Source organism: Symphalangus syndactylus, chromosome 10 (assembly GCF_028878055.3).
Source record: "Symphalangus syndactylus isolate Jambi chromosome 10, NHGRI_mSymSyn1-v2.1_pri, whole genome shotgun sequence".
Lineage (NCBI taxonomy): Eukaryota > Metazoa > Chordata > Mammalia > Primates > Hylobatidae > Symphalangus > Symphalangus syndactylus.
The window spans coordinates 101,818,770-101,845,067 of NC_072432.2; the positions used below are offsets into that span (position 1 = coordinate 101,818,770).

The 26,298-nt window shown below is 41.3% G+C and overlaps 1 protein-coding gene across 6 annotated transcripts in view; it reads right to left on the reverse strand.

Annotated features, from left to right (window-relative positions):
- SLC35G2 (solute carrier family 35 member G2) overlaps positions 1-23,956 on the reverse strand; it is a 37,795-nt gene extending 13,839 nt beyond the window's left edge. For 2 of the 6 annotated variants that reach the window (XM_063611319.1, XM_055295309.2), the window contains exon 1: positions 22,481-23,278. In XM_063611319.1, coding sequence (XP_063467389.1) covers positions 22,481-22,498 — 18 coding nt within the window. In that variant the 5' untranslated portion in view covers positions 22,499-23,278. Of the gene's footprint in view, positions 1-11,354; positions 11,592-22,480; positions 23,279-23,318 lie in introns of those variants that run through there. The other 4 variants (XM_055295308.2, XM_055295307.2, XM_055295306.2 and 1 more) reach the window with 4 other exon arrangements.
- Between the last annotated feature and the right edge of the window lie 2,342 nt (positions 23,957-26,298).

Genomic DNA, 26,298 nt, shown 5'->3' on the forward strand with positions numbered 1-26,298 from the left:
AATAATGACTTGGTCCTGAACTGCATTCTACAACTGCTCCTTGAGCTTTGTCCCATCCTATAATAACCATCACAAGCTCTGCTATTTATTCTACCATTTCTGTCCTGGCCCCACCTTTGAGATTGTTCTCACAGTTATCTTTGCCACTAGGTTGCAATTCTGACTGTGCTGGTGATGCTGGTTCCAGGTCCCTCAGGAACCCCTCCCCCAGTCTGGTCTGCCCTTGAACTCTATACTGGCCCCAGGGTATCCCAGGATTGTCAGAAAGGCCTGGCAAGGATTCACCTGGGAGAGGGATTAGCATCTCTGCAAAATTGTTGGATTGAAAGAACTTTCATTTTGAGCTACATCATTGAAGAGCTTTAAACCTGAAAATAAGAAAGACATTGAACCCTATTACTCACATCTCTTCGTCATTTGAAGCAGATCCCAAACCACTCAAAAGGACAAAACAAGGAAATAGCAATGAAATTGGATTCAGTGAATGGGGTAAGGGTATTAAGTGTCGGAAATATAAGAGATAAAAAAATTAGTTTTTACCTTTTTTTATTTTCTAAATGTTTTGGTGGCTAGAATAAGATATACTTTGAACTCAAGAGCAGTAAATGTCAATATATTAAAAGTAGCTTTATGAAATATGGAAAGTATCTTTATTTCAAAATACTTCAAAGTAGTCATCTGAATATCAGAAATATTAAGAGAACTTATTAAATCCTGTATTAAAATGATTGCTTATTACTTTTTGTTTGTACTAGTCAGAAGTGATTCTCTTCCACGTTTTAGATTTTTCAGAGTAAAAAGGATATAATTTTAGACTTCGAATTGAATATAAACGGGTTTTTCCACACAATTTGTGGACATGACTGTCTGAGGGTGACTCTTAGGTATTTATGCTAAAAATGTTATTTTGGGGATCCTTGGGAATGGACTCTGATTTTTTTTTTTTTTTTTTGAGGCGGAGTTTCACTCTTGTTGCCCAGGCTGGAGTGCAATGGCACCATGCCGGCTCACCGCAACCTCCGCCTCCTGGGTTCAAGCGATTCTCCTGCCTCAGCCTCCTGAGTAGCTGAGATTACAGGCACACGCCACCATGCCCGGCTAATTTTTTTATATTTTTAGTAGAGACGGGGTTTCTCCATGTTAGTCAGGCTGGTCTCGAACTCCCGACCTCAGGTGATTCACCCACCTCGGCCGCCTGAGCCACCGTGCCCGGCTGGACTCTGATATTTATATTCACATTATTGGCCAGTAGGGAACTGATATCTGACTCAAAAATTAGTAGGATATGAAGTCCTTCATTCTATCCATGAGCTTGTTGTTCTTGAGAAAAAAATTTACTTTGAGAGTCTGATGAATGATAAGTTTGTTACATTCCGGAATCTAGTTTTGGTGTTGTGTCCATCCTTTAGATAGGGTGCAGCTCTGTATTACCATAGCAACAACTAACTTTTGTTTCCATAGCCACTGACTGCACTCCTGACTCTGCCAACCATCTTGCAAATGCATCCTCTTGCTTAGAAGAACCAGGGTAGGGGTGGGGCATGGTGGTTCATGCCTGCAATCCCAGCACTTTAGGAGGCTGAAGCTGGCAGATCACTTTGAGCTCAGGAGTTCAAGGGCAAAATGGCGAAACCGTCCCTTAAAAAAAAAAAAACAAAATCGCACCACTGTACTCCAGCCTGGGCAACAGAGTGAGACCCTATCTCAAAAAAAAAAAAAAAAAAAGGGCCAGGCACAGTGGCTCATGTCTGTAATCCCAGCACTTTGGGAGGCTCAGACGGGCAGATCACCTGAGGTCAGGAGTTCGAGACCAGCCTGACCAACATGGTGAAACCCCATTTCTACTAAAAATAAAAAATTAGCCAGGCGTGGTGGAATACGCTTATAGTCCCAGCTACCAGGGAGGCTGAGGCAGGAGAATCGCTTGAACCAGGGAGGCAGAGGTTGCAGTGAGCCGAGATCACGCCACTGCACTTCAGCCTGGATGACAGAGCGAGACTCTGTCGAAAGAAAAGAAAAAGAGGGAGAGAAAGAAAGAAAGAAGAGAGACGGAGGGAGGGAGGGAGGGAGGGAGGAAGGAAAGGAAGGAAGGAAGGAAGGAAGGAAGGAAGGAAGGAAGGAAGGAAGGAAGGAGGGAAGGAAAAGAGAGAAAAAGAGGAGGAGAAGGAAGGGAGAGAGAGAGGGAGGGAGGGAAGGGAGGAAGAGGAGGAGGAAGAAAGAAAAGGGCAATAACCAGGGGAAGAATATGGATGAATCAGTCCAAATTTATCATCATCACTGTGCCTTTCTGGTGACAGGTCAGTGGCGATAATCCTCTTTGAGGATGACTCCCTACAGTACTGACGGAAGCACAAGAGTGCCAGAACTGGATGACAGCTCACTCATTTCAGGCTAGAAAAAAATCTGGGCACACTAGGCTGAATGATAAGCTCCTTGGCATGCTAGCCAAAATCAGCTTAAAAGAGGGCTACCTGGGTACAAGAGAACCCTTATTTTGGGTTAAAAAGCAGAAGCTTCCCAAGAGGGAAGATACACTGAAGCTGAAGATGTGGCAATCCCCCCAACCAATCAGATTGGGGATGAAGGCTGCTTAGTTGGACTAGGAAAAGTAATGGATACTGGATTCCTGAGTGGGCCATGTTGGGAGGAGCAAGGTAGAATGTGATTTAAGGGGACTAAGAAATTTTGGGCTGAACTAGGCTATAGGAGAATGGTAGACAGACCTGAGAATTTTGCCGGGCTGTGTCAGTCTGGGTTATAGAAGGGGGTGGAAATTACAGCTAAGGGACTTGGAGATGAGGGGAGGTAAGAAGACAGATCTGATGGTATTGAGGTAGGGGCTACTAAGAGAAGCATCAAACAGGAGGGCTAACCCAGGTTTGAACTGGACACTCCACTGACAGTTCTAAAGCAGAAAATTAGGGAAGGAATAGTCAGGGGCTTATCAGCTATGCAGTAGCTTCTAGAAGTCAACAGCTGGCTCTGGGAGGGAAAAGATTGAGAAAAACAAAAGAAATAAATAAGAGCAGAAGGTATGGGGGAAAAGGTAGGGGTGAGAGTTATCAGTCTGGTTAGAGCTGGACTAAACATTTAGTCTTACCATCAGTTTGAAAGCACCTGGACCAGTTAGTTGCCGTATAGGCAAAGTCAAAGGGAGAAGCCTGGCCTCTCTCTACTCAGTCATGGTTCATGACTTTAGGAGACTGTAATGAACCAGGCATACCAGGAAAGGAAAAGGTTAACTGAGGTTGAAAAAAAAAACTTTATGTGGCACTTTTAAACAAGCAAGTTGGTTTGGCTTGTGTGACTATGATGGTGCCTGATTTTGAGCAGAGCAATTTGTGTTGTGACATTTTAAAATCCATTCTGGCACTTGGTGATGAATGTGTCGGCTGGCAGCTAAGAACTTCCTAGAATGCAAGTATGCAAGTCCTCAGCATTTATAATCGATACTTCCCTTTCCAGGAAAGAGCCTTTCTAATCTTTGAATCAGTGGATTTATCAATTTGCATAAAATATGCCATCCTCAATGAACACATATTTATCATCTACCACTTAACTTTCCTTCTGTTAAAAAAAAAAAAAAAAAAAAAAGCAGAATCACCTTCCTGTGAGTCAGCAGCTTTAAATTCAGCTGTGCTGGGTGAAGCTGTTAAGGGTAGGAAGGAGCCATCACTAGAAGGGGGAGAAGCAGGAATAAAATGATCCTTTTCTATTTCCATGATTTTTTATATTTCTATTTAAATGGTTAAATACCCAATTAGGTTAGATGCTAATTAAATGTAAAATTACTGGGCTGTTCCAATATGCATGTTAAAGTTGTACTTCTTGGTTGTTTGTAATTTACCTAACTCTTGAGAGATCATCAGAGCAGCCCAGCTGAGTTTAAAGAAGGCTTCCAACTGCCCAGGATATGCATCAGTTCCTGAACAAAAAAAGAACACCCCAGGATCAACAGAATCTACTATCAAATCTTTCAAACACTACATGCACCACATGCTCACATTTGTCCTGTTTTTGCTACTATTTATCCACAAAAAAGCCAAGCCTGAACTCCTTCTTGAGGCCAAAACTTAAAAATATACCAAATGAATCAGTTCAAAATTTTACAAATTTGGTTTGGCTTAATCATAACTGATTCTTCATACTATTGACATCATTGATTCTTCACACTATAGATACCACTCACTAAAATTACAACTCAGTCACCTCTTCCCATATACCATATTTCATTAAAATCAACGTTAAGAAATGGTTACCAGATGCCATCGTTTCAGACCAAACCATATGTCAAATTTTGAATAAACCTAACAACACCTGATTGGTTAAGTAGCACACCTAGATTTATTAAAATCACTACACTCCTTTAATGTCTGTAGGAGATCATGCATGCACAAGCACACACACACACACGTTGTGTGTGCATTATATATATATATATATATATATATATATATATATATATATATATATGCTACTGCAAAGCTGAAAAGAGACTTTACCAAGTTCTGTCATTGACAGGGACATTATATATAAAGAATATACATACTGTAATTCACCTCATCAAGAGTTAATTTTATGGCCAGGCACAGTGGCTCACGCCTGTAATCCTAACACTTTGGGAGGCAGATCACTTTGAGCTCAGGAGATTTGAGACCAGCCTAGGCAACACGGCAAAAACCCATCTCTACAAAAAAAATACAAAAATGAGCTGGGCATGGTGACTCCCGCCTGTAGCCCCAGCTGTACACATGGGAGGCTGAGGCTGGAGGATTGCTTGAGCCAGGTAGCAGAGGTTGCAGTGAGCCAAGATTGTACCACTGCACTCCTGCCTGGGTGACAGAGCAAGACCTTGCCTCAAAAAAAAAAAAAAAAAAAAAGAGTTAATTGTACTAGGAACATGTGGTGTCGAAATTTAAAATATGTGAACTCTTTGACCCAGCAATGCTGTTTTCAGGGATATATCCTAAGATCGTCACCAGTAAAGTATTTAAAGATGTGTATGCAAGAATATTCATCATGGCTTTCTTTATACAATGAAAAATTGGAAATAAACTTCTCATTAATCGGATGCTGGTTAAAGAAAATCATTAATGTAATATGCAGCCATCTAAAAGGGTAATTTATATGTATATATATTTACATAAGAAAACCCTCATGTCATATTGCTGAGTAAAAAGAAAGATGTCAATGAGTATTCATGATGTGATTCTATTTATCCTTGCAAATGGCGGAAATTCAATTATATGGTATTTTCTCTCTTTTCTATTTTTCATATAAGTATATATTTCCTTTGAAATCAGAAAAAAAATCAAGCTATTTTCATTAGAGGAAAAAAATCATTACTCTGTATTTCAATCACACTAAAATAGTCACCCAAGAAGCCAATTGTAGCTCTTTTATTTCTGTGCCTTCTGTTGGAAGGAAAACTGTACATAAACAGACCACATTACAGAGAAAATTTGAATGGATGGTGTCTGGTGCCTAAACCAAAACAGAGGTGAAATATTATACAAACTGAAGAGGATGACTTTATCATAGTGTTTGAAAGAATTTGTGTGTGTGTATGTGTGTGTGTTGTGTGTGTGTAGATATATACTAGTATATTTTCATTACTAACCAAAAACAATGTAGGTTCCAAATGGCAGCAAAGAATATAATTACCTTTGGCTTTTCTTACATAAGCTACCACCCCATAAATCTTTATGTTAATTTGGAAAATTCTGACCTGAACAGATGGACCTCATGCTGTTCTCTAAAACATGAACAGATTTCTAATCTTCTGGACCAGGAAATGAAGTCAGCACTAAAAGAGGAGACACCATCATCCATCTCCTAGAATTTCAATCTAAGAATCTGTAATAAAAGCAGTATTTCCCTCTATGGAAATATAGCAAAGTAATATGTTTACATCTTAATGAAATGTACTCTTGATAAGATAAAACACAGTGTGATATTTATGGCACTGGTGGTGCTGGCTGTCTGGTCCCTGAACCTCACCAATTTTGGAGAATCCCCTTGCTGTGGTTCTTGGTAGGTAGTAGCATTTGGCTTGATGCTCCCAAGTTTCTTATGGAAGGAACATCTCTGGGGCTGACACTCTGCCTGGATAAATCTTCATCTCATTAGCCCAAGGGCCTTTTTTCCATGAACATTTTCACAGAAGCTGTTTCACAAATCAACTCCATTGGTGTTGAAGACCTAATAAAGGGCTCTCTGTCAAGTAATTACAGCACTGAGGTTTGAATTTCTGCTCCACAACTTTCTAGTTGTTTAATTTATGTTGGGAAGAGACTGGTGGGATAAGCAGGCCTGAGTCTGAGGAAGAATTGGGGCCAAGGAGGTGGCCTGTGAGGTCAGGAGATTGGTTACATAAAAGAAGAATAAGTAAATAGTTAAATATATCGAGGATAATGGAAGCCAGATTTTTTTACCAAGAGAGAAGGAAGTTACAAATAGAATAAGGGTGAAGACTAGAATGAACCCTGTAGTGTTGGAGTAGAGCTAGAGATATTGGAGTAAATTCATGAGTTTTAATATAAATGGACAGAAAGATATAGAAATACATATGGGGTGTGTGTGTGTATGTGAATTTCCTAGCTCCATCTGCTAAAATGGCCTAAAAACAATAACACTCCAGTAGCAATGACCACACCTAGCATCCAGATCTTGGTTCTAAAAATCCATTCTCAAGTAAAAGGAACCAGAGCTCAGTGGAGAAACAGCTAATGAAATAACTGCAATGATTGTGGCAGAAAAAATACCACAAGAGCCTGAAATGTCTTGCACCCCAAAAAAGTACTCTCAGAATGATACAGAGATGCCAAAAGCACACAGGAGCTGGCTTGAAGGGTATCCCAATGGCTGGAACTGGAGCATTTTCAGCATCAAAACCAATAGTGATAGTAATGGCTTATAATCTATTGGATAAAATAGAAATCCACAAGTCCACGCTGATGGAAATAAGCCAATAAGAAGGGAGAGGAAAAAACTTCTGTACAATAGAATCCCAACTAGTAAATGGAAACAAATGTTGTAATTGGAAAAACTACAATTTGGCAATCATCCTAGTAACAATTTATGCAAGAATCATAAAATAAGCAAGTGAAAGTTTGTTAAGAAACCAGATGTTGCCGGGCGTGGTGGCTCACGCTTGTAATCCCAGCACTTTGGGAGGCCGAGGCGGGCGGATCACGAGGTCAGGAGATCGAGACCACGGTGAAACCCCGTCTCTACTAAAAATACAAAAAAGTAGCCGGGCGTGGTGGCGGGCGCCTGTAGTCCCAGCTACTCGGAGAGGCTGAGGCAGGAGAATGGCGTGAACCCGGGAGGCGGAGCTTGCAGTGAGCCGAGATTGCGCCACTGCACTCCAGCCTGGGCGACAGAGCGAGACTCCGTCTCAAAAAAAAAAAAAAAAAAAAAAAGAAACCAGATGTTTACATAGCCTCAAAGTGTCCTACAAAATACTTATTAATTCAAAGGGAAAGAGAATAACTTAACGGTGGAGAAATTACCACCTTAAGCCATCAAAGTTAACATCACCAGCAAAAAAACAAGTCAATACTATGTGCCTTTTAATATGATACATTTGGAAGAATACAATTTCACTTCTATCACATTCCTGCCAAAAAAAATGTATCACCTGAATCTAATCATGAAGAAACATCAGACAAACCTAAAATGAGGAACTCTACAGAAAAAAAGAAAGAAAAAGGCCTGAACTCAAAAATGTCAAGGTCACTAAAGATAAGGAAGGATTGAGGAAATGTCACAAATTAAAGATTAAAGAGACATAACAGGCCGGGCGCGGTGGCTCACGCTTGTAATCCCAGCACTTTGGGAGGCCGAGGCAGGCGGATCACGAGGTCAGGAAATCAAGACCACAGTGAAACCCCGTCTCTACTAAAAATACAAAAAAAAATTAGCCGGGCGTGGTGGTGGGCGCCTGTAGTCCCAGCTACTCGGAGAGGCTGAGGCAGGAGAAAGGCGTGAACCCAGGAGGCGGAGCTTGCAGTGAGCCGAGATCGCGCCACTGCACTCCAGCCTGGGTGACAGAGCGAGACTCCGTCTCAAAAAAAAAAAAGAGACATAACAACTAAATGTAATTCATAATCCTGACTTTGATTCTAGACCAAAAGTAAGAAATATTTTTTCAAAAAGGAAATTGTTAGGACAAATGACAAATTTTGACTGTGGTGTGTGGATTAGACAGTGAAATTATATCAATGTTAAATTTCTGATTTTGGTGATAACACTGTGGTTATGCAGGAGAGGGTCCTTGTCTTAAAGGAAAACACTTAAGTATTTAGGGATAATTGGATATCACCTCTGCAACTTACCTTCAATTGGTTCAGAAAAAGAAAATGAATGGCAAAACAAATGTAAAATGTTTACATTTGGAGAACTTGGGTGAAGAATAGTAAGAGAATTATCTTTTACCCAGGAGTTTGTTGTACTATATTTGCAACTTTTATGTAAGTTTGAAATTATTTCAAAATGAAAAGTTAAGAAAATGGCAATACCAGTATTTAATTCGTTGGATTTTGGGGAAAAGTACGTGAGTTAATATGTGTGGTATGTTTATAACAGAGCTAGACACATAATAAATGCTATATATATGTTAGCAATGATGGTGATAGTGAGACAGTGGTGGTGGTGATGATGAAGTCCTGAATTTTAAACACACAATTTGGCCAGGTGCAGTGGCTCATACCTGTAATCCCAGAACTTTGGGAGGCCAAGGCAGGTGGATCACCTGAGGTCAGGAGTTCAAGACCAGCCTGGCCAACATGATGAAACTCCTCCTCTACTAAAAATACAAAACTTAGCTGGGTGTGGTGGCAGGTGCCTATAATCCCAGCTACTCAAGAGGCTGAGGCACGAGAATCGCTTGAACCTGGGAGGCAGAGGTTGCAGTGAGCCAAGATCACACCATTGCACTGCAGCCTCAGCCACAAGAGTGAAACTCCGTCTCAAAAATAAATAAATAATAAACACACAATTCATCTGAATTGGGACGAGTTGACTCTGGCTCACTTTTCTCCTTTTAGATTTAACAAAGAAATTAAAATAGTATTTACTTGCATTTGACATGCTAACAACAATGTAAATTTGTTTACTGCAATTTAAACACTGTTCATATAATGTTTTATACACTAGTGTCCCCAAGCAAGACATGTTAGTAATATTTTTTAAATAATCCAAGATCAAATTTTTAAAAAGCCATTTTTACCTTTCATTAATTTAAGCAATCTAGTGTTAATGAGGATATGCAATACATAAATATATACATATATTAACATATATTTAATAAAGGTAAATCATATACACTGCTATTGTATACAGTTACTATACAATACCATATACAATAGCATTGTATATGATTAACCTTTATTAAATATATACATTAATATATATTACAATACATAGAATTAAAGACCATGAGAGTTTAAAAGACTTTGGAGATCATCTACTCCAATTCCTTTAAGAGTAAGTATATCCTCTCTCTACAGCAGGGGTGCCCAACCCTCAGTGCATGAACTAGTACTGGTCCGTGGCCTGTTAGGAACTAGGCAACACAACAAGAGGTGAGTGGAGAGCAAGCGAGCATTACCGCCTGAGCGCCACTTCCTGTCAGAACAACGGCGACATTATATTCTCATAGGAGCACAAGCCCTATTGAGAACTGTGCATGTGAGGAATCTAGGTTGCATGTTCCTTATGAGACTCTAAAGCCTGACGATCTGAAGTGGAATCGCTTCATTCTGAAACCATTCGTGAACACACCCTCCACCCTGCCGACTCCTTCCATGGAAAAACTGTCTTCCATGAAATCAGTCCCTGGTGCCCAAAAGGTTGGGGATCACTGCTCTCCAGCATCCCCATCAAATAGTACAGTTTCTGATTGACCACCTACAATGACTGGAAACACTCCTTCTCAGAACAGCCAGTTGGAAGTCATTCCTGATTGTTAGAAAGTTACTTTTTAACAATGAGTCAAAATCTTTCTCCATGTAATTTCCCGAGGCTGCTACTATACATGTCTTCTGAGGTCACAAATTGATTCCCTCCTCCACATAACAACATTTTGATAACATGAACTACTGTTCCCTACCCTCCTCATCTAAGTTCTCCCACTGTAGGTTTCCTCTTCTCCAAACTGAATATCCCCTGGGTTTTCAATTATTCCATGTATAATCACGGTTTTCAGTCCTCTCACCATCTTATGTTTTATTCTTTTTTTTTTTTTTTTTTTTTTTTGAGACAGAGTCTCGCTCTTGTCACCCAGGCTGGAGTGCAGTGGCGCGATCTCAGCTCACTGCAAGCTCCGCCTCCCGGATTCATGCCATTCTCCTGCCTCAGCCTCCCGAGTAGCTGGGACTACAGGCACCCGCCACCATGCCTGGGTAATTTTTTTGTATTTTTAGTAGGGACAGGGTTTCACCGTGTTAGCCAGGATGGTCTCAATCTCCTGACCTCGTGATCCACCTGCCTCGGCCTCCCAAAGTGCTGGGATTACAGGTGTGAGCCACCACGCCCAGCTCATTCTTCTAATCTAGAAGTTTCTCTTTTAGTGTAGTTTAAATCTCAAACTGCTCCTTTTTACCAATTCTTAGGCTATCCTAAAACAAATTAGTTCTAGGCTGAAATTGTCATTACTTTTGCTTTGTTCTCCCATATTCTGATGTTAAAGCAAATCTATAGTTAATTGTAAAATTTCTTTCCTTTAATGTGCATAGTACTTGTTATGTCTGTTTTGTGGCACTTATTACCATGTATCTTTTCTTACCCATTAACTTTTAAGTTCCTTAAGAGAAAGCCTATGTCTTCTTGGTCTTGTCTCTCATAATGTCTTAGCATGGTGCCTTCCACATCATAGGCACTCATAAATACTGACTGAATGAAGGAATAATCATGAATGCATGAGATTGCCAGATAGCTGATGTGATCTCAGACTGCCTTCATGGAAACAAAATCCCCCTGAACAGGACCAAGTATAGAAACTGAGGAGAGTGGTTAAAATGGTGGGAGGACTGAGGCCAGACTGAGCTAGACTCTGTCTCAAAAAAAAAAAAAAAAAAAAAAAAATGAAGAATGATCACACAAATGCAGAAGACACAAAGAGTTTACAGTTTTTTAACCCTTGAGAGCTCTAACAACAGAAATAATTATTTGTGCAGAGTGATTTACATGCAATTTTTTAAATAGGCCAAAAAAAAAGACTAGACTCAAGCACTTTACATGTATTATCTCACTTAAACCCACAAGTCCGACAAGGTAGGTACTAATATTACTCCTTTTTTCAAAAAACTTAAATGAAGCTCAGCAAGGTTTGGTGACTTGCCCAAGCTTACCAAGGTCCTAAATAGTGTAGTCAGGCTTCAAACCCAGGCTGTCACCTTCCAGGCCATTTGTTTACAACTTGAGATTATCAGCTACTTAATGCCCAACAAAGCAATCTCTGGCAAATTCCCACCCATATGCCTACAATTTTCCTGGTGACCTACTTGAAAAACCTCTCACTGAACAATCTGTTCATTCTCTGGATTCTAGAACACTTTCTACAGGGCTCTGTCATCATCCTTGACATACTGTATCATTGTGAGGTGCCTATGTACCAGTATCCCCTAATAAAGTGTTACCACTCTAAGAAAAGGCATTATGTCTTTATCTTTCTTCTTAACATCTCCAACTCCTAGCTCAGACTCAACAAATGCTGGGAAAATGAATGAGTCCTCTGGCTTAGCTGATATGCTTTGCAGAAAGTCACCTTCTTAACCAAGCACCTCTAATTCTGGATCTAATTAGTTGTAGTGCAGAGCTTTGGTTGTCACAATTCTGCAACCTAACTCTATCTTGTATCTCCTAACTGTAAAGTAAGGGAATCCAAAAAGCAATGTGAGTATCTGGCTGTTGTCCACCACCCTCCTCAGCAGCCTCATTCATTTTTCAGGGTCTTCACTCCCATTTACAACAGTGGCCAGCCAGAGTTACACAGAAACCAGAGGCAAAATAAATGGGAAATGAAAGCACCTGTTTCTCCTTTCCTTTATTGAGTTCCTAAAGTAAAAGAGTTCAGTAAAGTTGCTGATACTTTGGGGTCTTAAATAAAAGAGAGATACAAAGCAAGTGATTTTTATGCAGTCAGAAAATGATTAAACAAAATTTAGTAAATATGGCAGGTATGTGGATTGAGTGCACATATAACTATGAAATAGTGTTGAGTTGAAAAATGCAATTGACATACTGACGAATGCATGAGAGTCTCTTAATAGCAGAATTGATAAAGCAGAAGAAAAAAATTACTGAGATTAAACACGGGCTATTTGAAAATACACTGTCAGAAGAACAAAAAGAAAAAAGAATAAAAAGAAATGATGTGGGCCGTGTGCGGTGACTCATGCCTGTAATCCCAGCACTTTGGGAGGCTGAGGTGGGCGGATCCCCAGGTCATGAGATCGAGACCATCCTGGCCAACATGGTGAAACCCCATCTCTACTAAAAGTACAAAAAGTAGGCCAGGCGCGGTGGCTCGTGCCTGTAATCCCAGCACTTTGGGAGGCCAAGGCGGGCAGATCATGAGGTCAGGAGATTGAGACCATCCTGGCTAACACGGTGAAACCCTGTCTCTACTAAAAATACAAAAACATTAGCTGGGCGTGGTGGCGGGTGCCTGTAGTCCCAGCTACTCGGGAGGCTGAGGCAGGAGAATGGTGTGAACCTGGGAGGTGGAGCTTGCAGTGAGCCGAGATCGCACCACTGCACTCCAGCTTGGGCGATAGAGCGAGACTCTGTCTCAAAAAAAAAAAAAAAAAAAAATACAAAAACTAGCTGGGCATGGTGGTGTATGCCTGTAATCCCAGCTATTTGGGAGGCTGAGGCAGGAGAATCACTTGAACCCAGGAGGCGGAGGTTGCAGTGAGCCGAGATCACGCCACTGCACCCCAGCCTGGCGACAGAGCGAGACTCCATCTCAAAAAAAAAAAAAAAAAAGAAATAATGTATGTCTAAAACATCTAGAAACAGCCTCAAAAGGGCAAATCTCAAAGTTATTGGCCTTAAAGAGGAGGTAGAGAAAGAGATAGATGTAGAAAGTTTATTCAAAGAAATAATATGAGAACTTCCCAAACCTAGAGAAAGAGATCAACATTCAAGTACAAGAAGGCTATAGAACACCAAGCAGGTTTAACCCAAAGAAGACTACTTCAAGGCACTTAATAATCAAACTCCCAAAGATCAAGGATAAAGAAAGGATCCTGAAAGCAGCAAGAGAAAAGAAACAAATAACATATAATGGAGCTCCCATATGTCTGCCAGTAGACTTTTCAGTGGAAACCTTACAAGCCAGGAGATAGTGGCAAGACATATTGAAAGTGCCAAGGGGGAAAAAAAATTTACCCTAGAGTAGTATAGCTGGTGAAAATATCCTTCAAGCATGAAGGAGAAATAGTTTCCCAGACAAATAAAAGTTGAGGGATTTCATCAACACCAGACCTTTTCTACAAGAAATGCTAGAGGGAGTTCTTCAATCTGAAAGAAAAGAACATTAATCAGCAATAAAAAATAATATAAAAGAGGCCAGGCGTGGTGGCTCACACCTGTAATCCCAGCACTTTGGGAGGCTGAGGCGGGCGGATCACAAGGCCAGGAGTTCCAGACCAGCCTAGCCAATATAGTGAAACCCCGTTTCTACTAAAAATACAAAAATTAGCCGGGCATAGTGGCAGCCGCCTGAAGTCCCAGCTACTCAGGAGGCTGAGGCAGGGGAATCACTTGAACCCGGGAGGCAGAGGTTGCAGTGAGCCAAGATGGCGCCACTGCACTCCAGCCTGGTGACAGAGCAAGACTCCATCTAAAAAAAAAAAAAGTCATCCAAAGGTAGAAAACTCACTGGTAATAGTAAGCACACAGAAAAACATAGACTATTGTAACACTGTAATTGTGGTGTGTAAACTGCTCTTATGTAGAAAGACTAAATGATAAATCAATCAAAAATAACTTTTCAAGACGTAGACAGTACAATAGATGTAAAGAGAAACAACAAAAAGTTAAAAAGCAGAGGGATAAAGTTAAAGTGTAGAGTTTTTATTAGTTTTTTGCATGTTTATGCAATCTTTGTTGTCATCAGTTTAAAATAATGGGTTATAAGACAGTATTTGCAAGCCTCATGGTAACCTCAAGTCAAAAAACATACAACAGATACACACACACAAAGCAAGAAATTAAATCATGCCACAAGAGAAAATCATCTTCACTAAAAGACAAGAAGGAAGGTAAAAAGGAAGAGAAGACCACAAAACAACCAGAAAACAAATAACAAAATGGCAGAAGTCCTTACTTATTGATAACATTGAATGTAAACAGACTAAATTCTCCAATCAAAAGACAGACTGGCTGAATGGATTAAAAAGCAAGACCCAGTGAATCTGTTTCCTACAAGAAACACACTTCACCTATAAAGATACAAATAGACTGAAAATAAAGGGATGGAAAAAGATATTCCATGCCAATGAAAACCAAAAAAGGACAAGAGTATCTATACTAATATCAGACAAAATAGATTTCAAGACAAAAACTGTAAGAAGAGACAAAGAAGGTCATTATATAATAATAAAAGGGTCAATTCTTCAAGAGGCTACAACTATAAATAAATATGCACCCAGTGCTGAAGCACCCAGATATATAAATTAAACATTACAGCAAAAGAGAGAGACCTCAATACAATAATAGCTGGAGACTTCAACACCCCACTTTCAGCATTGGACAGATTGTCCAGACAGAAATCAACAAAGAAACATTTGACTTAATCTGCAATATAGAACAAATGGACCTAATAGATATTTACAGAACATTTCATCCCACTGCTGCAGAATACATATTCTTCTCATCACATGGATCATTCTCAAGGATGGAACACATGTTAAGTCACAAAGCAAGTCTTAAAATATTAAAAATGCCGGGTGCGGTGGCTCACGCCTGTAATCCCAACCCTTTGGGAGGCTGAGGAGGGCAGATAACCTGAGGTCAGGAGTTTGACATCAGCCTGGCAAACATGGTGAAACCCCATCTCTACTGAAAATGCAAAAATTAGCTGGGCATGGTGGCGTGCACCTGTAGTCCCAGCTACTCGGGAGGCTGAGGCAGGAAAATGGCTTGAACCCAGGAGGTGGAAGTTGCAGTGAGCCGAGATCATGCCACTGCACTTCAGACTGGGAGACAGAGCAAGACTCTGTCTCAAGAAAAAAAAAAAAAAAACCCTGAAATGATACCAAGTATCTTCTCTGACCACAAGTAAACTAGAAATCAATAACAAGAAGAATTTTGGAAACTATACAAACACATGGAAATTAAGCAATATGCTCCTGAATGACCAATAGGTCAATGAAGAAATTAAGGAAATTGAGAAATTTCGTGAAACAAATGATAATGGAAACACAATACACCAAAAGATATGAGATACAGTGAAAGCAATACAAAGACAGAAACTTACGGCTGTAAGTGCCTACATCAAAAAAGGAGGAAAAACTTCAAATACGTAACCTAACAACACATCTTAAAGAATTAGAAAAGCAAGAGCAAACCAAACCCAAAATTAGTAGAAGAGGCCAGCAATTTGAGAGGCTGAGGCCCGCAGATTGCTTGAGCCCAGGAATTTGAGACCAGCCTGGGCGACATGGCAAAACCTCATCCCTGTAAAAAATACAAAACTTAGCTGGGTGTGGTGGTGCACACCTGTAGTCCCAGCTACTTGGGAGTCTGAGGTAGGAAGATCACTTGGGCACCAGGAGGTTGAGGCTGTAGTGAGCTATAATCATGCCCCTGTGCTCCGGCCTGCATGACAGAGCAAGCCTCTGTTTAAAAGAAAAAAAAAAAAAAAAACTTTGTAGAAGAAAATAAAGATTAGAGCAGAAATAAATGAAATTGAAATGAAAATACAAAAGGTCACTGAAACAAAAAGTTGGGTTTTTTTAAAAGATACACAAAGTTGACAAACCTTTAGTCAGACTAAGAAAAAGAAAGAAGATCCAAATAAATAAAATCAGAGGCAGCTGGACAAGGTAGCTCATGCCTATAATCCTAACACTTTGGGAGGGTGAGGCAGGCACTTGAGCTCAGGAATTTGAGACCAGCCTGGGCAACATGGTGAAACCTCATCTCTACCAAAAATATAAAAAATTAGCCAGGTGTGGTGGTGCATGCCTGTGGTCCCAGCTACTTGGGAGGCTGAGGTGGGAGGATTGCTTGAGCCAGGGGAGACAGAGGTTGCAGTGCATCAAGATTGCACCACTGCACTCCAGTCTGGGTGACAGATCATATCTCAAAAAAATAAATAATAAAATAAAATTAGAGATGAAAAAGGAGACATTACAGCTGATACCACAGAAATTCAATGGATCATTTGTGGCTAGTATGAGCAACTATATGCCAATAAATTGGAAAACCCAAAGGAAATGGATAAATTCCTAGACACATATAACACACCAAGATTGATCCATGAAGAAATTTGAAACCTAGTCAGACCAATAACAAGTTAACAAGATGAAAATCATAATAAAATGCTACTGATTTTTGTATGTTGATTTTGTATCCTGAAACTTTACTGAATTCTAAAGTTCTTTTCCTCCCCATAAAGAAAAGCCCAGGACCTCACAGTGGCTTACGCCTGTAATCCCAGCACTTTGGGAGGCCAAGACAGGCGGATCATGAGGTCAGAAGATCAAGACCATCCTGGCTAACACAGTGAAACCCCGTCTCTACTAAAAATACAAAAAATTAGCCGGGCGTGTTGGCGGGCACCTGTAGTCCCAGCTACTCGGGAGGCTGACGCAGGAGAATGGCGTGAACCCGGGAGGTGGAGCTGGCAGTGAGCCGAGATCGCACCACTGCACTCCAGCCTGGGGGACAGAGCAAGACTCCACCTCAAAAAAAAAAAAAAACATAAAGAAAAGAAAAGCCCAGGACCTGATGGCTGAATTCTACCAAACATTTAAGGAAGCATTAATACTAATCCTACTCAAACTGTTCCCAAAAATAGAGGAGAGAATACTTCCGAACTCACTCTATGAGGCCAGTATTACTCTGATACCAAAACTAGACAAAGACACATCAAAGAAAGAAAACTACAGGCCAATATCTCTAATGAATACTGATGCAAAAATCCTCAACAAAATACTAGTAAAGCAAATTCAACAATACATTAAAACAGTCATTCATCATGACCAAGTGGGATTTATCCCAGGGATGCAAGGATGGTTCAATATGTGTGAATCAATCAATGTGATAAATTATATCAACAGAATAAAGAACAAAAACCATATAATCATTTCAATTAATGCTGAGAAAGCACTTGATAAAATTCAACATCCCTTCATGATAAAAATCCTCAAAAAACTGGGCACAGAAGGAACATATCCCAACATAATAAAAGCCATATATGGCTGGGCATGGTGGCTCATGCCTGTAATCCCAGCACTTTGGGAGCCTGAGGGGGCGGGTCACTTGAGGCCAGGAGTTTGAGACCAGCCTGGCCAACACGGCAAAACCTTGCCTCTACTAAAAATACAAAAAATTAGCCTGGCATGGTGGTGCATGCCTGTAGTCCCAGCTGCCTGGGAGGCTGAAGCATGAGAATTGCTTGAACCTAGGAGGCAGAGGTTACAGTGAGCCAAGATGGCACCACTGCACTCCAGCCAGAACAACAGAGCAAGACTCTGTCTCAAAAAAAAAAAAAAAAAAAGTCATATACGATAGACCCACAGCTAGTATCGTATTGAATGGGGAAAAACTGAAAGCCTTTCCTTCAAGATCTAGAAAAAGGATGGCCACTTTCACCAATGTTATTCAAGACAGTACTGGAAGTCCTAGCTACAGCAATCAGATAACATAAAGAAATAAAGGACATCCACCTTTGCAGGGACATAGATGAAGCTGGAAATCATCATTCTAAGCAAACTATCACCAGGTCAGAAAACCAAACACCGCATGTTTTCACTCATAGGTGGGAGTTGAACAACGAGAACACATGGACACAGGATGAGGAACATCACACACCAGGACCAGTAGGTGGGGAGTCGGGGGCTGGGGGAGGGATAACATTAGGAGAAATATCTAATGTAAACGACGAGTTGATGGGTGCAGCAAACAAACATGGCACACGTATACCTATGTAACAAACCTGCACATTGTGCGTATGTACCCTAGAACTTAAAGTATAATTTTTTTAAAAAAAGCAAGAAATAAAGGACATCCAAACTGGAAAAGCAGATGACAAATTGTCCTTGTTTGCAAATGATATGATCTTATATTTGGAAAAACCTAAAGACTCCGCCAAAAAACTGTTAGAACTTTAGAATTTATTAGTAAACTATTGTTTACAGATAAACAAATTCAGTAAAGTTGCAGGACACAAAATCAACATACAAAAGTCAGCAGCATTTCTATATGCCAACAGTGAACAATCTGAAAGGGAAATCAAAAAAGTAACCCATTTACAATAGCCACAAATCAAATTAAATACCTAAGCATTAACTTAACCAAAGACGTGAAAGATCTCTACAAAGAAAACTATAAAACATTTGTGAAAGAAATTTAAGAGGACACCAAAAAATGGAAAAATATTTCATGTTCATGGATTGGAAGAATCAATATAACTGTTAAACTGTCTATACTACCCAAAGCAATCTATAGATTCAATGAAATTCCTGTTAAAATAGCAATGACATTCTTCACAGAAATAGAAAAAAAAAAATCCTAAAATTTATATGGAACCACAAAAGACCCAGAATAGCCAAAGTTATCCTGAACAAAAACAAAAAAACTGGAGGAATCACATTACCTGACTTCAAATTATACTACAGAGCTATAGTAACCAAAACAGCATGATACTGGCATAAAAACAGATACATAGACCCATGAAACAGAATAGAGAACCCAGAAGCAAATCCATACAGCTACAGTAAACTCATTTTCCACAAAGGTGCCAGGAACATACACTGGAGAAAGGACAGTCTCTTCAATAAATGATATTGGGAAAACAATATTCATATGCAGAATAATGAAACTAGACCCCTATCACTCACCACATAGAAAAATCAAATCAGCCTGTAATCCCAGCACTTTGGGAGGCTGAGGCGGGTGGATCACAAGGTCAGGAGTTCGAGACCAGCCTAACCAACATGCTGAAACCCTGTCTCTACTAAAAATACAAAAAAAAAAAAAAAAAAAATTAGCCAGGTGTGGTGGTGCACGCCTGTAATCCCAGCTACTCAGGAGGCTGAGGCAGGAGAATTGTTTGAACCTGGGAGGCGGCAGTTGCAGTGAGCAGAGATCAAGCCACTGCACTCACTGCACTCCAGCCTGAGTGACAGAGGGAGATTCCATCTCAAAAAAAAAAAAAAGAAAAAGAAAAATCAAATCAAAATGGAATAAAGACTCAAATGTAAGTCTTCAAACTATAAAACTACTTCAAGAAAACTTGGGGAAATTTTCTCCAGGACATTGTTCTGGGCAAAAATTTCTTGAGTAATGCCCCACCAGCATAGGCAACCAAAGCAAAAATGAATAAACGGGGTCACATCAAGTTTAAAAGCTTCTGCACAGCAAAGGAAACAGTCAACAAAGTGAAAAGACAACCCACAGAATGGGAGAAAATATTTGCAAAATACCCATCTGACAAGGGATTAATAACCAGAATATATAAGGAATGGCAAATAACTATCAGAATAAATCTAATCATCCAATTTTTAAATGGGCAAAAGATGTGAAAAGACATTTCTCAAAAGAAGACATACAAATAGCAAACAGGTATATGAAAAGGTGCTCAACATCATTGATCATCAGAAAAATGCAAATCAAAACTACAATGAGATATCATCTCACTCCAGTTAAAATGGCTTTTATCCAAAAGCCAGGCAATAACAAAAGCTGGCAAGGATGTGGAGAAAGGGAACTCTCACACATTGTTGGTGAGAATATTAATTAGTGCAACTACTATGAAGAACAGTTTGGAGGTGCCTCAAAAAAACTAAAAATAGAGCTACCATACAATCCAGCAATCCCACTGCTGGGTATATAACCAAAAGAAAGGGAATCAGTATATCAAAGAGTTATCTGCATTCCCATGTTTGTTGCAGCACTGTTCACAATAGCCAAGATTTGGAAGCAACTTAAGTGTCCATCAACAGATATTTACATACAATGGAGTACTATTTAGGCATAAAAAAGAATGAGATCCTGTTATGTGCAACAACATGGATGGAACTGAAGGTCATCATGTTAAGTGAAATAAGCCAGGCACAGAGAGACAAACTTCACGTGTTTTCACTTATCTGTGGGATCTAAAAATCAAAAAAACTGAACTCCTGGAGATAGAGAGCAGGCTGGGCACGGTGGCTCACGCCTGTAATCCCAGCACTTTGGGAGGCCAAGGAAGCCAGATCACCTGAGGGCAGGAGTTCGAGACCAGCTTGGCCAACATGGTGAAACCCCATCTCTACTAAAAATACAAAAATTAGCCGGGTGTGGTGGTGGGCACCTGTAATCCTAGCTACTTGGGAGGCTAAGGCAGGAGAATCGCTTGAACCCAGAAGGCAGAGGTTGCAGTGAGCTGAGATCATGCCACTACACTCCAGCTTCCAGCCTAGGCAACAAGAGCAAGACTCAATCTCAAAAAAAGAAAAAAGAGTAGAAGGATGGTGGTTACCAGAGCTGGGAAGGGTAGTGGGAGAGGGTTTGGGTTGTGGGGAAAACTGGGGATGGTTAATGGATACAAAAAGTAGAAAGAATGAATAACACCTAGTATTTGATAGCACAACAGGATGACTATAGTCATGAATAATTTAATTGTACGTTTTAAAATCATTAGAAGAATATAGTTGGATTGTTTATAAAAACAAAGGATAAATGCTCGAGGGGATGGATACCCCATTTACCATGATGTGATTATTAAACATGTTGCATCCCTATATCAAAACATCTCATGTACCCCATAAATATATATATACCTATGTACCAACAAAAATTAAAAGTTAAAATAAATAAAAATAAAAATGAAGTAGTCAAAGTCATAGAATCAAGGAGTAGAATGGTGGTTTCCAGGGACTGGAGGGCAGGGCAAAATCAGGAGTTACTAATCAACAGGCATAAAGTCTCAGTTAAGCAAGATGCACAAGCTCTAAAGATCTGCTATACAGCATTGCACCTATCAACAATATATATCAACAATAATGTATTATACACTTAAAATTTTGTTAAGAAGACAGGCCCGGGTGCAGTGGCACACGCCTGTTAATCCTGGCACTTTGGGAGGCCGAGGCAGGCAGATAACCTGAGGACAGGAGTTCAAGACCAGCCTGGCCAACATGGTAAAACCCCGTCTCTACTAAAAATATAAAAACTAGCTGAGTGCGGTGGCCAGCTACTCAAGAGGCTGAGGCAGGAGAATCCCTTGAACCTGTGAGGCAGAGGTTGCAGTGAGCGGAGAGCACGCCACTGCACTCCAGTCTGGGCAACAAGCGAGACAATGTCTCAAAAAAAAATTTTTTTTTGTTCAGAGGACAGATCTCATGTTACATATTCTTTCCACAATAATTTTTTTAAAGTCTAAAAAATTGGACATAAATGTTCATTATTATGGGATTGTTTAAATAACTTACATTCTATCCACACAGATCAATATTATGCAACCCTTAATAATGATGACCTAGTTTTATATGTATTGGCTTGAAAGACATTAATTATAAATTATATAGCAAAAATGCAACCAATAGAGGATTGGTCCATTTAAAATGTATGTATGTTCATCTAAATGAAAATCTGTTTACAATGGTTTTCTATGTTTATGCATTTCTCTATTACCTAAAATTCTTATAATGAGCATATATTTTTTAAGGAAAAAACAATACCAGTGTTTTTGAAAAATACAAATGTAAACTTTAAGAACTTCACAAAAACCACATACCACTAATATATTTAAAATTGTCTCCATTATGATACATTTTAGTCATATGTTCAGATTATAAATTTCTATAAGATTATTTATATGTTGTTCTTATTAAAATTTACATTAATTCATTTTCCTTAAGCTTTAAGGAATTTTTTTGGTATCAATTTTACATCTTCCTAGACGTTGTTCTGGAATTTAAATGAGTGTAAATACTTAATTGCTCAGCCAAATACCAAACACTTCAATCCACAGGCTCTGTGCCTTTGGAACAGATGATTATGAAAATAAATGGTTCTGCAGAGTTCACATTTACTTGAAGTGTCAAAAAATAAAGATGGATTACAAAAGCTCTAAAAAAATGTGTGGCTTGTAGTGTATAATGGTTTTCAAAAGAGATGGGTGTATTTGCATGTGTGTTAGGTGTGTAAATGCACATACCTGTATCTTTCATAAATATATGTGAGAATTCCTGTTTATGCTCATGGTGTGTACTTTCTCATAGGTAATAAAATCTGTTATTCATATGCTTATCTGTACCTCCAAGGCAAGCCACATTTGCTTTCATGTTATGCTCAGGAAACCAGCCTCAACTTGTCTGAAAAGAGTTTCAGTGTTGGGCCTGCTCCACTCTGGCCATCAGCCGTGGAGATGGGCTATTTTTGACAAAGGTGCAGAGGAGAAGGGCAACGCAGGCCGCGGCCCAGGAAGTCAGTCGACGAGGGCGCGCGAGGCACTTCAGCACCACGGACATAGGCAAGCCTGATCCAAGTCCTTTCCCGCGGAGGAAGATCGCTCCTCCGAAGCTACCACCAGCCCTCTGGACCCGGGGCGTTACTATCTCCGGGCCCTCGATCGTCACTCGGACACGAGCTTTCCGCCCGCTCCTCGCGGAGCCGGGTGAAAACCTGGCCCGAGATGCAGGTCCGCGCTGAGCCTTCATCCGCCGCAACACGAGTCTCCTTCCTGACGGCCCGCGCTACCCTTCTTCCCTCTCCTCCTCTCAAATGAGGCCAAATGGGCGCACGTGGCGTAGAAATTCTACAGAGCCCAGAGTACTGTGAGGAAAGATTCGCCTTTTCCTCCCCGTGGCTGCTGGAGGCTGTGCGTACTTGCCCTGAGCCTCCTCCGCCACTCTCGGCCGTGACCAGGCCCTTCCTCACTAACCTTTGCCCTCGTCTTCCCTTGGGAAAAGACTTCTACAAACCGTCGATGTACCACGAAAATCTCAGCGCCCACAGACTGGCGTTCAAGAGTCATGGACATGAGACAAGAGAGTAATGGAAAATACAAATTCTTGGCCATATTTCTAAAATCATCCAGCATTTTTTAAAACTTGTATTTGAAATTGATCCCATATGACGCCACAGTGACTCACCCCTTGCTTGGGTGGGCTACTGGGCGAGAGGAAAGCAACAGCCCCTGGCCTTCATCATGGACGCTGCCGGAGGGCCCAGACACGCGACAGCGGAAAGAAACGGGAAACCGGGCCGTAGCCGATGCTGGCCCTCCCGTCCCCGTGTCCCGGTTCTCCAGGAGGGCAGCGCAGAGAAATGCGGGCCCCGCGGCCTTTCAGGCGTCGTGCAGAGCACCCCGAAGTCTGCAAAGTGGGTGGGGCGCGTCGCCCCCAGCCCGGCCCTTACCCAAAAAGACTGTTCTGCCCCTTAGGTGTGGTGGCTAAACGCGGGTGTGTGGACTTCGGGGTCCGCTCTCATTCCCCTGTCGGGCGGCCGGGCAGGCAGGATCAAGGTCCCAGTCCCCCGCCGCCGACCGGCTCCCGGGGCCCGGTTACCTGCGTGTCGCGGCGAGGAAGGTGCCCCCGGAGGCGACTGACGCGGGTGTGCACTCGCCTGGGAAAATCGAGGCAGGCGCTGCCCGGGGTAGTGCGGAGGCAGAGGGGCGCCGCCGGCGCGGACTCTGCGCCTGCGCTCTCCGCCGCCCCCACCCCACAACCTGACTGGCGCCGTAGTTGGAGACTGCGGGGGGCGCTCAGGGTTGTGCCTGAACTGAAGGACTTCCTCTACCCGCGAGGTGGGAGGGTCCACGGGAAAGCACCCGCCCCCGCCCCTCTAGCTTACGCCCTTGGAGGGCGCTTGTTTGAAGCAACTGCCTGTCTGCCAGGGCTATGTAGTCCGCTGCAAGTGGGCACGGAGGCAGTTTCTGTCCATTTCCACCCATTGTTTGCGCTTAAAAGTCGCAAGTCTATTCCTTCATGTTTAAATATGTGTCCAGCATCGGAAAATCGTGGTCCGGAAAAGTCTTCGGGCATCCCCGAGTCCACCCGCCATTTTACTGATAAGGTCTCTGGCGGAAGGGTCTTGACACTGCACAGCTGGTTCTTCTATCCAGGTGCATATGCCCCAGTCCCAAGTGGAATGAATATAGCCTCTTGGAAACAGACTGGTCATTAAAAGCACTGGATTTGATAGGTCCAGGGGACAGGCAGGAAGGCTATAACCCTGGGACTGGCAAGAAAGGGTGAGGGCTGAACCAAGGTGCTGGCTGTGGGGAAAAAACAGGAGGTGCTTGCTGGTTTTTCCTCTGTCCCTTCAGAACCACTCTCGACTCTGCTCTGTGACTCAGGACTGACCTTTATGGGCTACGTCAGCTGTTATCTGGCTTTCAATTGGTTTAGGCAAGTGGGAGGCACCTGCAGATCAGAAGGCAGGATGTGATTCAGGACCTCCTCTGCATCCCCAGCGGGCCACCGTGTTAGCAGTGGCTATATTCTTCATCTGAAAGCCATTACTCCCATCCTGTGGCCCTCTTCTGCAGTTTTCTCCAGGTTCTGGTTACCACTAACTACCCTTGCCCCTTCAGGCCTGGGGTGGGTAATGACGCCCAGAGGTTTCCTTTAACCCCATCCACACCTTTTTAAATAGTCCCTTCATTAAACTCTCCTCAACTATCCCATCTTCTCCCCACCTTTCCAGGACGCTATAATAGATTTTAGTCCATTGCGGTTGGCAAAATTCATGAGGACAAAAATATATGTAAAAGAAATACGGGGCTTTTAAAAGGTGAGAAGTCTTCCAGAGCCATCTTGACAGTTTTGGGCTCCAGGCAGCCAGCATGCTAGGTGGTCTCCCCACTGGGCCCCATAGCCCGAGGGTGCCAGTTTAGGTAGACCCAAGAATGGAATTCAGACTGCTCATAAACAGTGTGATCACCAAAGGGCTGGGGATCATTTGAGAGTCCAGCATAGGATTTTGGATTCCTCTTGAGGTAGAGAGACAATCTAGATCTTTATAGAGCAAGTGCTGGTGCTCTCCCAACTACAGCTGGGCTGCTTTTGAATGAGTCAATATTCTTAGGACACTTAAGAGAGTCCTGGAAACAGTGTCTGATAAATGTGCTTAACAAGAAACTGCTGAGTGAGGCAATTGTCAATTGACAGCCTCTGGCTGTTTCTGTAGAAAATCCAAGAATGTTCCCAAAGAAGGGGAAAAAGGCAAGAGGGTAGGAAGTTATTAAATTGCCTCTAGCACACTATGGTGTGCTTGGTCTGAATCCAAAATTTGACCATTTCTCGGGCTTGTAAAAACAACCAAACTGATTTGACTACTTTGATTCCTTCCCCATCCCCTTAAAAAACAAAACAAAAACAAAATGAACAAACAAACAACCCACCAATGCAGTATCTTAGCAAGACTTACCCAAAGGGACCCCCAGCTGTAGCTATTTGCAAATAAAATTAATGTCCAAGCAAACACACTATTTGTACTGAATACAAATGAGACCAGAACAGAACATTTAACATGTAAATATTTCCGAACTTTCACCCTTCCAAAGAGAAAGGATCATTTGTTGTTCAGACATGCATTAATTGTGCTGATCTCAATAAGGAATAGAGGTAAAGAAGCAAAAGGAGCCTCAGAAGGCTAGGCTGATCTGCAAGGCTCAGTTAGATTTTTTGTTTTGGAGAAGGTGGGATGTGGTGGGGATAAGGAAGGCGACCAGAAAAGTTTGAGTAAGGGAATAAGAAAAAAAGACCTGGAATGAGCTGACTTTAGGAGAGATGGTTTCTGGGAGTTTTGAGAGAGTGAGACTAGGGATTTAGCACAGCTGACATTCTGAGTGACACCAAGGTATAGAAAGATATGAAAGAGGATTTTTAGACATTTTGTGATGTTTAATAAATGGAATTATGTTGTGCTCTGATACATAGGGCTTTTCCTTACAAGTGTCAAAAACTTAAACTCAGACTGATTTAAGAAAAGGAGCATATTTGGCTTAATAACTGAAAAATCCATAGATAGGTAGCTTCCGATATGACTAGATTCACGAATGCAAACATTGACATCAGGACATGATCTCTCCTTTCCTCTTTGTTGACATCAAAGAGTTTGTTTTCACAT